At 36.7% G+C, this 16,643-nt stretch overlaps 1 protein-coding gene across 6 annotated transcripts in view; it reads right to left on the reverse strand.

The window, feature by feature from the left end:
- Bdp1 (BDP1 general transcription factor IIIB subunit) overlaps window positions 1-16,643 on the reverse strand; it is a 102,603-nt gene that overhangs the window by 36,018 nt on the left and 49,942 nt on the right. For 4 of the 6 annotated variants that reach the window (XM_074077328.1, XM_020181014.2, XM_020181013.2 and 1 more), the window contains exons 23-29: window positions 14,438-14,473; window positions 10,964-11,165; window positions 10,527-10,717; window positions 9,351-9,738; window positions 5,376-5,498; window positions 1,157-1,193; window positions 466-558 (exon numbers count right to left, since the gene is read on the reverse strand). In XM_074077328.1, the coding sequence (XP_073933429.1) occupies window positions 466-558; window positions 1,157-1,193; window positions 5,376-5,498; window positions 9,351-9,738; window positions 10,527-10,717; window positions 10,964-11,165; window positions 14,438-14,473 (1,070 nt within the window). The remainder of the gene's footprint in view (window positions 1-465; window positions 559-1,156; window positions 1,194-5,375; window positions 5,499-9,350; window positions 9,739-10,526; window positions 10,718-10,963; window positions 11,166-14,437; window positions 14,474-16,643) is intronic. The other 2 variants (XM_074077329.1, XM_020181012.2) reach the window with 1 other exon arrangement.

Genomic DNA, 16,643 nt, shown 5'->3' on the forward strand with positions numbered 1-16,643 from the left:
TGAACAGCCTAATACAGTAAAAATCAAGATTGGTGTATCTTTTGGCTCCTTCCAAGCCCTGGGAATAGTTTAAACTCAATTATCTAAGGGACTGCCATTACCCATTCATGTCATGTATTGGAAAGACCATCTCAAGCAGCAACTCCTTCACTAAAGAAACATATGAAGTGACCAATGAGCTCAAGCAACCAGTGAAGTTTATGATGATCAGGTAAAGGTTAATCCAGTAGATACCGGATTAACTATTCCATGAATGCAATTTTTTCATAAAAAACCAAGTACACTATCAAAATGATTGCCACTATACCTAAAGATGCTAAATAGTGGATGGATAAATACACAAATGTTAACTCTTATGGAAAAACAACACGATGACAATTTCAGATGTAAAATATGGGTATAAATCTGTAACAGTTAAGATTTTAGGTTTTTTTCCTTTTGGTAGGGCTTATCTTGCACTCTTACCTTCCCCATGCTCAGCACTGATCTCTGACTGCAATACTATCTCTCCCATTGTAAGTAAGGTTATAGCAGCTTCAGTGCTTCCGTCACTGGGACCTTAAGGAAGCATACCAACATTAAAATGGAAGAATGAATCTGGAAATCTGTTTAATTAAAAAAGATTGTGAACTCAGGTGTTTATCTTCTAGCAATATGTTTTAACATCCTCTGTACCACTATTCCTTTATTAGTGTGGTGTTCTGTTCAGGCTATATATGATTTTTTAAAAAATCATTAGTTGTTGGCTTTCACTTACTTTAGACACACTACCTCCTTTAAATAATCCTTCTAGAGTTTTTGTTTCCATTATGTTTCTTTTTCTCTCTCACCCCGCCTTGTCTATACTTTATCCTGTTATACCAAAATAAATCCTTGCTAAAACATAAAGATAATAATAATAATCCTTCAAAACAAATGTTCTCATCTGTGCAGATCCACAGGAACTCTCAATACTTCTTTATTAAACATGTAACTCTTCAATAACCTTCTAAAGTTTTATCCCAAGAATCTAAGTTTCTCACAAAAATAACATATCCAACAGCTGTATCTTTCTGGTCACCTCTCCAGCAAACGACCTCATTTACCTATCACCACTGGTGGGTGTCTGTGCTAGTGCTAACCAAGTAGATTTAGCAGCTTCCTTGTTAACAATTACCTGGTTCATCTTGGGTCTGTTCACCTAAGGTCATTCCCTAAAAGAGGAAAAAATAAGTAAAATCATTTCCCCAAAACATACATTCTGTATTTTTAAAGATATTTATAGAATTTTATAGCAATATAATTTTTTTAATTTAGGATTCTTCAAAAAATTTCACAAATAAGAACAGAAATAACTTAATAGCCATATTGTTTTATCTTTTTTTTTTCATTTTTCTTTTATTATTCATATGTGCATACAAGGCTTGGTTCATTTCTCCCCCCTGCTCCCAACCCCTCCCTTACCACCCACTCCGCCCCCTCCCTCTCCACCCCCCCCAATACCCAGCAGAAACTATTTTGCCCTTATTTCTAATTTTGTTGTAGAGAGAGTATAAGCAATAATAGGAAGGAACAAGGGTTTTTGATGGTTGAGATAAGGATAGCTATACAGGGCATTGACTCACATTGATTTCCTATGCTGTGCGTGGGTGTTACCTTCTAGGTTAATTCTTTTTGATCTAACCTTTTCTCTAGTTCCTGGTCCCCTTTTCCTATTGGCCTCAGTTGCTTTAAGGTATCTGTTTTAGTTTCTCTGCGTTGAGGGCAACAAATGCTAGCTAGTTTTTTAGGTGTCTTACCTATCCTCACCCCTTCCTTGTGTGCTCTCGCTTTTATCATGTGCTCATAGTCCAATCCCCTTGTTGTGTTTGCCCTTGATCTAATGTCCACATATGAGGGAGAACATACGATTTTTGGTCTTTTGGGCCAGGCTAACCTCACTCAGAATGATGTTCTCCAATTCCATCCATTTACCAGCGAATGATAACATTTCATTCTTCTTCATGGCTGCATAAAATTCCATTGTGTATAGATACCACATTTTCTTAATCCATTCGTCAGTGCTGGGGCATATTGTTTTATCTTACTCCCAACTGTCCCTTTTTCTTAAATAGATATTTTGGATGTACATATTGCCATGTATATGTAACCATTCTTGCTTCTTCACTTCATAATCCTTCAACTATAATCAAATCTGCTACCAACTTTTACAAAATGGAAACCAAAGTGTGAAGAGTATCAACAAATTTTTTTATACTACTAGGTGGTGTAAAACTGAAAGGAATTATTCTCCCCCCACCCCGTACCCCATACCCCTTACTGGGGTTTAACTTGGGGCCTTAAACTTGCTGTACAAGTGATATACCACTTGAGCCATTCTGCCAGCTCTTTCTGTGTTGGTTAGTTTTGACACAGGGTCTCATTTTATTGTGATTCCCTGTGTAACTGGGATGATGGAGTACACTCAGTCACTGCTTGAGAGGGATCTTGCAAACATTTTGCCTAAGCAGGCCTTGAACGAGGATGCAAATGATGTAAGGACTATAGGCTTGAGCTACTGCTCTCAGTCTTCAAATGAATTTTAAAAAATGAAGTCAGAGGATCAATGTACAGAAAGACAGCATGAGAAGCTCTACTAACCTGTTCTCCAGTGAGATTGGTGAAAATGATTTTAAAAACAAAACATTTAAAGCCTGAAAAGGTCCTAAGCACAAAAGTCAAATGAAAAAAAAACTATTTAAGAAAAACTATGAAAATTAGGTAATTAAGACAAGTATTTGTGTGAACCACAACTGCTCATTCCCTCTTTCCTCCCAGTTCAGAGCGCTAGAGGTTCCACCTCAGAATACTACAGCCAAGAAAAAGAGCCCTCTTTTCCCAAGGTTTGAACTATAGAGCTTTCCTCTCCAGGAGCAAGTCTTCAGGGGCTGGCCAGTTTCTATTATGAATATGGACACTTTCAATAAGATACTATAAAACTGTGTCCAAAAAATATATAAATATCACACATCGTAACACAATACAGTTTGTTCCAGGGAAGCAAGATTGCTTTATCATCCAAAAAATCAATGTAATACAATGTATCAATGTATCAGGACGATCAAAACAAAACAAAAAAAATTCCCATAATCATCTCAATCAATGCAAAAAAAAAAGGACAAATTCCATATCCTTTCATGATAAAACAGACACGAACTAGGAATAGGAAGGAATTTTCTCAACCTGACAAGGAACATATAGGAAAAACTCATAGCCAAAATCATGCTTAAAGGAGAAAGACTGGTCCTAAGAACAGGACCAAGTCAAGAATGCCCCTCTTACCACTTCTGGGAAACACTAGTTTTGAACACTGTTCTCAAACATTGTTCCAACCAGGCCAAAATGCAACAAAAGAAATAAAAGGTATTCAGTATGGAAGGCACAGTAGGTTGAATTGAATCGCCACAAAAATATGTTGAAATCCTAATCCCCAATATTGTAAATGTACTTTAACTGAGAATAAGATCTTTCTAAATGTAATCAAGTCAAGATGTAATACTGGACCAGGGTTGGCCCTACTCTAGTATAACTGGTGTCCTTACAAGAAGAAAAGACAGAGACACATACATAGGAAGAATGCCAGGTGCCAGTGGCTCATGCCTATAATCCTAGCTACTCAGGAGGCAGCGATCAGGAAGACTGCAGTTCAAAGCCAGCCTGGGCAAAAAGTTCACAAGTATCTCAAATATATACAACACAAAACAGGGCTGGCAGAGTGGCTCAAGTGGCAGAGAATGCCTGCCTACCAAGCGTGAGGCTCTGAGTGCAAGCCCCAGTGCTGCCAAAAAAAAAAAAAGAATGCTATGTGGCAATTCAGGCAGAGGATGGAATTATATTGCCTCAAATCAAGAAATGAAAAAGAAATGCCAGCAAACATCTGAAGATAGAAAAAAAGGAGTAAGATAACTTCAGAGCCTCCAGACTGGCTAACACCTTGATTTTGGACTTCAGACTCCAGAAGTTTGAGAGAAAAAACTTTTGTGACTTTAAGCCATGCAGTTTGTGGTGCTTTGCTACAGCTGTCCCAGAAAACTAATATAAAAAAAAAAAGGTAAAACTATATTTTGCAGATGACAAAGATTAATTCAAGTTGCAAGCAGAAGGATCTCAAGTTTGGAGGCCACTCTGGGCTATACAACAATTTCAAGGACAACATGGAAAATATAGTGAGACACCAGCTCAAAAAAAAAAAAAAAAGATCAAAGTCTTAAACATTACAGCGAAACCCAGAAAAACCATAGAAGAAAAATAAGGGTAAATCTTTAGGATATCAGATTTAACAAAAGATTCTTAATAGGACACCAAAAGCACAAGCAACAAAAGAATAAATAACTGGGCCTTTATCAACATTTAAAACTCGCCAGGCACCAGTGTCTCACACCTGTAATCCTAGCTACTTGGGAGGCTGATATCTGGAAGATCGTGGCTCAAAGCCAGCCAGGGCAAATAGTTCTCCATACCCCATCTCCAAAATAACCAGAGCAAAGTGAACTGGAAGCATGGCTCAGCCGCAGAGTACCTGCTTTACAAACATGAAGCCCTAAGTTCAAACCCCGGTTCAACCAAAAAAAAATTTTTTTTAAACTTTTGTGCTTTAAAGGAAACCATCAAGAATGTGAGAAGTGAGCTGAAGACATGGTTCAATCAGTACAGCAGCTGTCTGGCAAGCATGAAGCCCTGAGTTTGTGCCTAATACTGCCCCTCCCTCCAAAAAATAATGTGAGAAGACAGCTTTGAACTCATAATCCTCCTGTCTCGGCTTCCTAAGTGTTAGGATTATAGGTATGTTCCACCAAGTCCAGACTGGGGTTTCCTTTGGAGGTGATTAGAATGTTCTAAAATTAATCATGGTAATGCTTGCACAACTATAAATATACCAAAGAAAAAGTTATAGAATCTTATACTTTAAATGGGTGAATTGTGTGGTATGTGAACTATACCTCAAGAAAGATGTTGGTTTAAAAGTTGTAATGTCAAGTATTCACTTGCAAAAACAAAATATTAAATATGGAAGAATATTAATTTATATTTAATACAATAGGATTTTGATGGAGAAAGCCTAGGAAATATTAAGAGCTCTACTCCTACAAAGACAAAAATCAGGGCTTGAGAGCATGGCTCAAGTGGTAGAGGACCTACTTAGCAACCATGAAGGCTTGAGTTCAAACCCCAATACCACAAAAAAAAAAAAAAAAAAAAAAAAGCTTTCCAAGTTAAATATAAGTTTTTCTTCTTTATATTGACAGCTCTCTACATGAGAAAAATTAGCTGGTTATAACCTAAAAATATCAAAATAATACTCTACTCTCTTGAAAGTAAACAAAGAAGAAAAGAAAACCATTAAAATGGATACTTACAAATGACGGTACATTCAAATTTTGTTCTTGCTTCACTTCCTGAAGAGTCATATCTGTGTTTAAAAGCTGATGTTCAACAACAGTTACACATCCTTCGTCTGCAACATTCACGGTTATTTCAAGCTGCCAAAATAAAAATTTATTATGTCCTTTTGGTATACAATAAGCATCAAAACAAAAATCTCATTTTCCACTCAAGTCAAATTCAATGTCAAAATGAAAAAATAATTAATCTACATTCACACAGAATTCAAAAAGTGAAATATAGTAACTCTTAAACTGATTAACAACTTGGCAAAAGAAAAATATTTTAAGATATTTGAAGGATTTGTGACTATTATTATGACCATTAGCCAAAATTTCTAAGGGTGCCATTTTATTTCTCACTCTCCGCATTTTGCCTCAATTTCTTTCTTCTGTCTGTTAACTTTTAAGTAGCACTTTCTGAAAACTATAAGAATATGGGCATAGGGGTATAATGTCAAATAAGACAGATTTGATTCCTGCCCTCAATGAACTAAGAGAAATGCGTGGAATCAACTAACTATATACTGTCATAAATACTACAAAATTGTAATAATGAAATAAAGTGCTTAAAAAGATGTCATGCCATCACCCCCAGTGCAACAATTCCCACCCACAACCACAAAGCCTAAATCATTCTTGATACCCATGGCAATGGGTTCATTCACATTTACTCTTCATTTAGCAGCCCTACTAGTCAAAGGGTCCAAGAAAGGGGGACTAGAAAGATACTGATTTATCTTCCTGAACATAAACAGTATAGTCTGGCTGCCACTAACAGGAAGATGGGTATCAAATATTACATGATTCAGTAAAAACTCCTATAAAGAAACAAGTCAGGCAATCTTCTCTTAATATAGTTATTATAGTAACACTTGTATATTCTATGTGTTTCCTCAGATGCAAAAATAAGAGAAAAATCTTTACTAATATCCAATGGGATGCATTAAAATTTTGAAATGGTTTAAGAAGATAAAATACTTTCACAAAAGGTGGGATTGGGTAGAGAAAGATATTCTACATAACTAAAAAACATTGATTCTTTAGGACCACACAGTTTCAATGCTTTGTATCTGCCAGCTATACTGAGATGTAACTCACATAAAATAAATTCACACATGCACACACACTTTTTAAAACTGACTGATTAAAGGGTTAGGTTACCTAGCATGTGCAAACCCAAGGCCTTGCACATGCTAGGCAAGAACTCCACCACTGAGCTATATCCCAAGCCCCAATTTGCCCAGTTAAAGTATATAATTCAATGTATTTCTGGAATATCTACACATATGTGCAACCATTATATTCAATTTTAAAACATCTTCCTCACCTCTAAAAGAAATAATATATCCAGTGGGTATCACTCTCTTAACCTTTCTCCATCATCTCCCAATCCCTAAGCAACCACTAATCTACTTTCTATCTCTACAGATTTCCCTAATTTGGATACTTCATATAAATGGAATTATATATGTGATCTTTTGTGACTGATTTTTCTTACTTAGCATGTTTTCGAGGTTCATTCATGTTGGAGCATGGATCAATACTTTATATTCCTTTATGTCTAAAATACATTCCGTTGTATTTCAATACTTCTTAAAGGAAAATTTTCTAACAAAATTTTTGTTTTATCATGTTGCTAAAAGAAATATAAAACTGAAGCTTTCCCTCTTCAATTACTGTAATTACTACTGTTGTAAAATATATTCCATATTATCCAGAAATATATCTTAAAACCTGGCTTTTGGAACTTCCTTTCTGATACTAGTTTTCACTAGCAATTTACCTTTACCTAAAGAAAGAAAAATATAAAATAGCTAAATTACCTCCCATGCAATACTAACCAGACATCCTTCCACAAAATTAACTTTTATTCTGTATTTTCTTGATGTTGACTGAAACTTACATTTGTTATCTTTACTTTGAACTTTCATTTACAAGAAACAATCTCACTTTGTGTCATTTGTTAGATTTAAGAATTCTACTAAGTCACCATACAACACTTAGCTGGTTATCATTAACAGTGAATAAAATAAAGTTTGGTTTTGTTTTCTGTTCATAAAGGTGACTTTACAGCTTCAGGCCATCCATTACTTCTTAATGGATTTAATATCACTTGAACTGTTCTGTTTCCTACTGTTCCTTTTATTATTACTATTACTATCTTAACTTTTTTAAATCCTGATTTTGTTCAAATGACCCAGAAACTATTATGAATTCTTATAGAAAAGTGATTGAGACATGTTGTTCTATAAGCCAGATGAGTGACTAAGGCTTGAGGAGAACAGAAAACTTCGAAGCTCAAAGTTGGACTACTAGACCCAGGGAAAAATGAGTAAGAAAGCAAAGCATGTTTGTCTGCATCACACCCATTAGAATGGCTACTAGTATATTAGTATTAAAAAATAGTAAGACTGAGACTATGGCTCAGTTGTAGAGCATTTGTTTGGCGTATACAAGGCTGTGGGCTCAATCTCTAGCACTGCAAGTGAAGAAAAGCAAGTAACAGTTGTTGGTGAAGATGTGGAGAAAGAGTAACCCAATTCAATATAGAATTACCATATAATCCACAATTCTACTTGAGTATATACCCAAAACAAATGAACGTAGAGATTCAAAGGATATTTCTACTTTGAATACAGTAGTATTATTTGCAATATTCAAAAGGGGGAAACAACTCAAGTGTCCACTGCTGGACGAATGAATAAACAAAATTTCACACACATTAATGTCATTATGATAGATATTACAACTTTTTAAACCTTGAAAGCAGTATGCTATGTAAAATAAGGCAGCCACAAAAAGAATAAATACTGCATGATTCCATTCTCAAGGGGTTCCAAGAGAGTCAAATTCATAGACAAAAACTGGAATGGTGGTTGTCAAAGGCAGAGGTGTGGGGAAAATGGAGACTTATTGTTTAAATGGTACAGAATTCCAAACTGGACACCAGTGGCTCACGTCTATAATCCTGGCTACTTAGGAGGCAGAGATCAGGAAGATCACAGTTCTAAGCCAACCTGGGAAAATAGTTTGAAAGACCCTAATCTCAAAAAACCCTTCACAAAAAAGGGCTGGTGGGCCCTTAGTTCAAGCCCCAGTACCAAAAAAAAAAAGAATTCCAGTTTTATATGAAGAGTTCTATGGACAGATGGAGTTGATAGTAGCACTGAACTGTACATTTTAAAATGGTTAAGAGGATATATTTCGCATTATGTATATTTTAATATCATTTTTTTAAAAAAAAGGGCTGGAGGCATGGCTCGAGTGGTAGAGCAGCTGCTAGTAAGTACAAGACCCTGAGTTCAACCCCAATACCACCAACAGCCAAGAAAAAAAAAAAAATGAATTCAAAAAAGAAAAGCATATGTTCCATACCAATCAGAACTTTAGCCTGAACCTAATATAAAAAATTAATAGAAATTAATTTTTTTAAAAAACTGTTAAACGGGCATGGTTGTACATGCCTGTAATCCCAGCACTAGAAAGATTGAGGCAGGAGGATTGAGAGTACAAGGTCCGCCTGGGCTCTATGGTGAAACCCTGTCTCAGAGAGAGAGAGGAAGAGGGGAGTAGGAGAGGTGTGAGGGAAAAATGGAGGAGAGACACCTGCAAATACCTGCTAAAGCATTTTTTAAAACAATCAAAATGTAGATTAAGAAGTTTCCAGATACAAATGTAAGAGGATTTCTAACATTATTGATACACTGATTCCTTTGCTAGGCCTGTCCACAGGGGCTGAGTGACCACAGGTGGTCATTCAAGCTGACTTCTACTGATTCCTTAAGCTACTCACTAGGCCCCAAACAAACTGCACATGGCAGTGGATATTTAGAAAATGAACTCTTCAAATCCTAGTAACCACTGAATGAAAAAATAATGGTCCACTAAGAGAAAAAAGAGGAACAAAACAAAGATAAAGTGACAAGGATTCAAAAAAAACCAAACTACCTCTTCCATTGTTTCCTCAATCTGAGCAGAAACAGGTTCGGGGGATCTGAGACCAACAGGTACAAACACTGGTGCTTTGTTTAATTCTTCTGGGGCAAGATGACAGGTTTCTTCTTCATACTCAGATTCAAAATCTTCAGCATCATCTTCATCCTCTTCCTGGGAAGCCCGCAGAGTCACCAGCATGGACTTGGAAGCTCTAGGTTCCTTCTTAGCAGTCTTACCTCGAATTCGCTTTGATCCGCGCCCTTTGGTGACATTTGGTTTGATCTTCCTATGTGTTCTCTTTCCACTATGGTCTGTCTCACACTCAGAGACAGAAAAGGTAGTTGTTCTTCGATCCGGAACAATTTTAGAGTAATTTGATCCTTTCAACACTTGTGGCCGGCTGGATGTTTAATCAAAATAACAATTATGGTCATATATGCACCAGGATAATTTTAATGAAAACCAAACTGATACTGTGAAATCATAATTCTATCCATTAAAAAGAAAACATATGCTAAGAAAACAAGAAAGGAATTTCCTATTTCTTAGTTTCTCATTCACTTAGTTGTCTACTTACAAATTTTACAAAGTAAATTTTTAATTCTGGGTTGTTTTTTCACATGATATGAGAGTAGAGATGAAATAAACACAAAACTAGAAATCATAAGACGAAAAGAGAATAAAATACAAGGGACCAACAAATAGAGAAAATGGGATCAACAAATGATACTGGTTGATCTTACTGGACAAACACATCAGTTTAAAAGAAAAGGAACACAGAAAATTCATCAGAACAATGGTGATTTTTTAGAGCTCAGGTTCCTGTCTACTTCCTCTGAAAATGATGGAAGTAGGTATCCTTCGTTTGTGTTGGTAATCCCATTTGAATTAGTGCTATAACTACTTAGGTGATACATACTACTCTGGTCAAGTTTCTGCTCATGTGTAACAGACTCAATACCCAAAATTTTATAGCTGGGAAAAAAAAGTCTTCCAAACAAAATCAGAAAAGTAAATTGCAGTAAATAAAAATCACAAATACAAAAGACACAGACTCGTAAATAAAAATAATAATAACCTCTCCTTTTTATAAGCCATCTTTTTGCTCTATCAGTAAGTTATGGTAGGGCATTGATATTAATAATAAATAATAAAATTTTATTTCCTATTCTATTTGTTAAATGTTACCTTGTTAATTTACTGAGATACTGCTCTTCAACCACTGAAGACACAGAATTATCTCCTGCAATTTCCTCTCCAACACTTCCCGATGGTACAACTTCTAATTGAGCATCTGTTTTGGTCAAATCAGCCTCTTTGGAATTTACACAATCTTTTCTTACTGAACCCTCCAGAGAGGTCAGAATCTCAGCCTTTTCCTTGAATTTAAGAAGAAACAGCTAATATTAACAGGGAAAACATATCTAGTTTAGCAATTTGGCCTAAACATTACACATTTACACAAATGATCACTTTCTCAATTTTTATGATGCGAAGTCATTTCATCATTTCAACTACTTTCATGAAAATAGTTAGGGTACAAAAGCCAAAACTGTGTTTTAATAATGCTCTCCTTCACAATCCTGACATAATACAACTTGTGAACAACTTAGTTCCAAACTTACTTTTAGAAGGAGCTGGGTGTCAGAATCACCTTGCTGCAGCAAATTCTCTTCTAGTTGGCGTGCCTCACTCTGGTCTGTTGTGCCTTTTTCTCTACCTGGCTCCTCTTTCTTACCGAGTCCTTTTCCCAAATCTGGCTTAGCCCTTTGGAACTGCCTTCTTATCAATTGTGCTGAACTAGGAACATATGGTTTATTTTCATGTCTAGAATGAAGTACAAACCATTTTGAAGAAAAAAAAAATCAGAACTTCTTGTTGATGTAGTAACTGTTAGGCAATTTTGGCTACGTAAATTGGTAATAAACCCAAGGATATGAAATGAAACCCGGCACTGCTGATATGAAAAGAAGAAAATAAAAGCTTTTATAGCTTCTACTTTCTGTATAGCTAGGGAAATAGTTCATAGTAATATTAATAGTAATATTAATCTTTTTTTTTTACTTTCATTCATTGTTTGTAGTTTGATGCTACACTAAGTAATTTTCAAAGAAAGAACTAGATAGCTCAAAATTGCCAGATGAAAATGAGTTTCCTAGTTGCAATATCAAACACATGCCTTCAACTAGGCTCCAAAGCACGAACACAATGGTCATAACCACCTAGTTCCGGCTCAAGAGCAGACTTGAGAGCAAGAGTCTGTTCTATCACATGAGTGGAGGCTCATAGAAAAGGATTTATTGCAAGCCAATGTTATAAGGTTCTTGATACACCCATGTATCTGCCAAATCAGACAAACACAAGGTTTCAATATTCAACAGTAAGCAACAGTTCTGAAGGCAACATGACTTGTTCCTGGGAACAGTTTTACAACTGGCAAGAACCTGAATTAGGGATAAAAACTAATATAACTGATAATAATAAAATAAAACTGATAATAATACATAAATAAAAAATAAAACTGATAATAAAACTGGATATATGAATTCTCTGAAATATCTGTACTAAAAAGTAATCCTAAATTGGACACTGGTGACTCATGCCAATAATCCTAGCTACTTGGGAGGCTGAGATTTGGAGTATGGAAATCTGAAGCCAGCCTGGGCAAATAGTTTATGAGACCCCACCTCCAAAATAACCAGAGCAAAATGTGCTGAAGCTGTGGCTCATGTGGTGGGAAGCCCTGAGTTTAAACACCAGTACCACCATTAAAAAAAAAAAAACTTAATCCTAAAATATTTCTAAATAAAATAACACACAAAAAAGTACTTAGCATATTTCCAAATGCACCAATCCTATTAAGTGCTTCTGGTATGGAAACACCAAGGAAGTTCACAGAAAATTCTAATAAAAGTCGGGTGTCAGTGGCTTACACCTATAATCCTACCTACTTAGGAGGCCAAGCTGGACAAACAGTTCATGAGATTCCTATGTCCAAAACCAGAATCAAATGGATTGAAGGTGGGCTCAAGTGGCTCAGCACCTACTTTACAAGCACAAACCCTAAGTTCAAACCCCAGTCCCATCAAAAACGAAAAAGTTCTAGTAAGATTACAATGTTGTATTCTTTCCTTCCAGGAAAGAATAATGTATTTGGGGAGAAAAGTCATACTTAATTAAAAGCTACTAAACTATATTATAATTAAAGCTTAAGTAAAACCAAGATTGGGAGAATCTCAGTTCAAGGCCAGACCAGACAAAAAGGTATCCAAGACCCAAACTGAACAAATACACTAGGCATGATGGTTCACCTCCTGTATGCAGGAGACATAGACAGCAGGATCACAGTTCAAGGCCCACTCTGGGCAAAAACATAGTATCTGAAAAGTAACAAGCAAAAAAGGGCAGGCTCAATTGGCAGAGTGCCTGCCTAGCAAGCACAAGGCCTTGACTTCAGACTCCAGTACTAAGCAAAAAAAAATACAAAAAAAATCTGATCATATGACAACCTGAAACATGAAAACCTTCTTTTAGAAAACACTTGCTTTTATACAATTATAGGAATGGGCTACATTAATCCTGAAAAAGCTAAGTTTAAAAACTAAACTATCAATGTTACTCTGATTAAGTCATTTAAATCTTATCTCTAGGTAATCAGGTCTCTAGGTCTGTTTAATCAATTATAAAAAAAGAACATTAAGGACTGTGGTGGTACATTGTTCAAGAGGTAGAATGTCTGCCAAGCAAGTGAGAGGCCCTGATTTTAAGCCCCAATACTGCCTGAATAGGGAAGAAGGGAGAGAAGGAGGCAGGGAAGGAGGGAGGGAGGAAGGAAGGAGAAGGAAGGAAAGGAAAGGGAGGGACAGAAGAAAAAGGAGGGAGTAAAGAGGAGGGAGAAAAGAAAAGGAAAGGAGGAAAGAAAAGGGAGGGAGGGAGAGGAATGGAGGGAGGAAAGGAGGGAGGGAGGGAAGGGAAAGGGAGGAAGGAAGAATAAATGAGTAAGAGCATTAAGAGAGACTGACTCATATATCTATGTACTCCTCATCCTCTCTTTCACTCCACTCCACACCAGCCTCTCGCCTGTTCCTCAAACGTGTGAGGCATACTCTTGCCTTACTGCTTCTGAACTGCTCCTCACTATTCCCCTGGGAATCCCCTTGAATTGCTCCTTCACTTCTTTGAGCCCTTTTCTCTAATGGTACTTCCTCCTTCTCACTTTATTCTTCTCTAATTCATTACTCACTTATTGAACTGACGTACAATGCTTATGGTCTGGTCCCCCTTCACAATGACAAGAGTTTCTGTTTGTTCAGTCCTGTATTATGAGCACTTAGAGCAAAGCCTGAGCCTGACATAGATAGAGAACACCAAAATGTTGTGGAATGAACAGATTCTTTTTAGTGGCAAATTCTATAATTCTCAATAAGACCAGGGGGATTATATTATATAAGAAAACGGCCCATAATCAGTAATTATAAAAAGACAAATATGTAAACAAGTTCATCTTTTTTTTTCATGGTGATACTGGGATTTGAACTCTGGGCCTCACACTTGCTAGGCAAGTATTCTACCATTGAGCCATTCCACAAACCCCTTTCTGTGTTAAGCATTTTTGAGATAGGGTCCCTCAAACAATTTGCATAGGCAGGTCTTGAGCCTTGATCCTCCCAATTTCTGCCTCATGAGTAGCTATAATTACAGACATGAGCCAAGGGTGCCTGGCAACAGGTTCATCTTTAATGCTTGGAGTCAAGTGTTTTCTAGAATCAAGATCAGAAATGAATTTTTGATTCTATATGGGTCCAAATCATCAACCTAATCCAATACAGCACACATAATACAAGTGAATTTTAATGCATTTTTAGAGAAAAACTTATTTATTTGTTTGTTTGTTTGTTTGTTTATTTATTTATTTGACAGGGTCTCATTGTGTAGCCTTCAACTGGAGATCTTCCTGCCTCCATCCTCCAAGTGCTGGATTATAGGTATGCAACACCATGCCCCTCTCAGTGAAAAACATTTCTAACACCAATAACTTTATTTATACACCCAGGTTTTAAAAATAAAGAAATGAACCAAGCACATGACAGAGTACTTACATAGGAGATGCAAGTTCCTGAGTTTGAACCCCAGCACTGTCAGAACAAGAGAAGAGAAAGAGAGAGAGAAAGGAAGGGAGGGAAGGAGGTTAGAGGGAGGGAGAGAAATGGGGGGTGGGAGAAAACATCTTCATTTTTATTGTTTTGGGTTGTTTTTTTTTTTTTTTTGCAGTACTGGGTTTTAAACTCAGGACCCCATGCTTGCTTAGGCAGGCACTTGAGCCACTCTACCAGTCCAACACCCTATTTTAATATCAATAGTTAAGCAGATTAGAAGTAATAAATAAAAGGTTAATGTGACAATTTCTATACCCTACTAACTCATTTCGTTTGAAAGAGTCGTTCTTACCATTTGGTTGGAGATAATTACCTCTAAGTACCATAAGAACTGCATAGCACTATCCACTTACAAATTGTAGTGAGTCGGAATAAATTTCTAAAGATTCAAAAAATGTAAGAATGTGGAGTTAGTAGGTATAGGTAAGAACTTTCTCAATGAAACCCCAGCAGCACAGCAACAAGAGATAGCATAGATAAATGGGACCTCATAAAGCTAAAAAGCTTCTGTTCATCAAAAGAAATGGTCTCTAAACTGAAGAGAACACCCACAGAGTGGGAGAAAATATTTGCCAACTATACATCAGACAAAGGACTGATAACCAGAATATACAGGGAACTTAAAAAACTAAATTCTCCCAAAACTAATGAATCATAAAGAAATGGGCAAGTGAACTAAACAGAACTTTCTCAAAAGAAGAAATTCAAATGGCCAAAAAACACATGAAAAAATACTCACCATCTCTAGCAATAAAGGAAATGCAAATTAAAACCACACTAAGATTCCACCTCACCCCTGTTAGAATAGCCATCATCAGCAACACTACCACCAACAGCTGTTGGCGAGGATGCGGGGAAAAAGGAACCCTCTTACACTGTTGGTGGGAATGTAGACTAGTACAACCACTCTGGAAAAAAATTTGGAGGCTACTTAAAAAGCTAGACATGGATCTACCATTTGATCCAGCAATACCACTCTTGGGGATATACCCAAAAGACTGTGACACAGGTTACTCCAGAGGCACCTGCACATCCATGTTTATTGCGGCACTAATCACAATAGCCAAGTTATGGAAACAGCCAAGATGCCCCAGCACTGACGAATGGATTAAGAAAATGTGGTATCTATACACAATGGAATTTTATGCAGCCATGAAGAAGAACAAAATGTTATCATTTGCTGGTAAATGGATGGAATTGGAGAACATCATTCTGAGTGAGGTTAGCCTGGCCCAAAAAACCAAAAATCGTATGTTCTCCCTCATATGTGGACATTAGATCAAGGGCAAACATAACAATGGGATTGGACTATGAGCACATGATAAAAGCGAGAGCACACAAGGAAAGGGTGAGGATAGGTAAGACACCTGAAAAATTAGCTAGCATTTGTTGCCCTTAATGCAGAGAAACTAAAGCAGATACCTTAAAAGCAACTGAGGCCAATAGGAAAAGGGGACCAGGAACTAGAGAAAAGGTTAGATCAAAAAGAATTAACCTAGAAGGTAACACCCACGCACAGGAAATCAATGTGAGTCAACTCCCTGTATAGCTATCCTTATCTCAACCAGCAAAAACCCTTGTTCCTTCCTATTGCTTATACTCTCTCTACAACAAAATTAGAAATAAGGGAAAAATAGTTTCTGCTGGGTATTGGGAGGTGGGGGAGAGAGAGGGGGTGGAGTGGGTGGTAAGGGAGGGGGTGGGGGCAGGGGGGAGAAATGACCCTAAGCCTTGTATGCACATATGAGTAATAAAAGAAAAAAAAAGCAAAATAAGTCAGATACCAAAAAAAAAAAAAAAAGTAAGAATGTTCGTATACTATAAAAATTTAAGCTTAGTTTTAATACCACAAATAAAGATGCTTGGCAAACTTTCAGATAAATCACAAATTAAGAGAACATCAACCATGTCGCTTTCAATCTGAAGAAGATTTTAAATACTCTAGTTTCCTAAGTAATTCTTACCTGATTTTTTTAGTAAATTTTCAGGTCTGGCATGGTGGTGCATACCTATAAAACCAGCTACTCTGTGGCTAAAGGAAGATGATCACAAGTTCAAGGTCAGCCTTAGAGAACTGGGGGTAAGACTCATTGGTAGAGCACTTGTCAAGCATGTGGATGGGCCTGGGGCCCATCCCCAGCACAGCAAA

Source organism: Castor canadensis, chromosome 6 (assembly GCF_047511655.1).
Source record: "Castor canadensis chromosome 6, mCasCan1.hap1v2, whole genome shotgun sequence".
Classification (NCBI taxonomy): domain Eukaryota; kingdom Metazoa; phylum Chordata; class Mammalia; order Rodentia; family Castoridae; genus Castor; species Castor canadensis.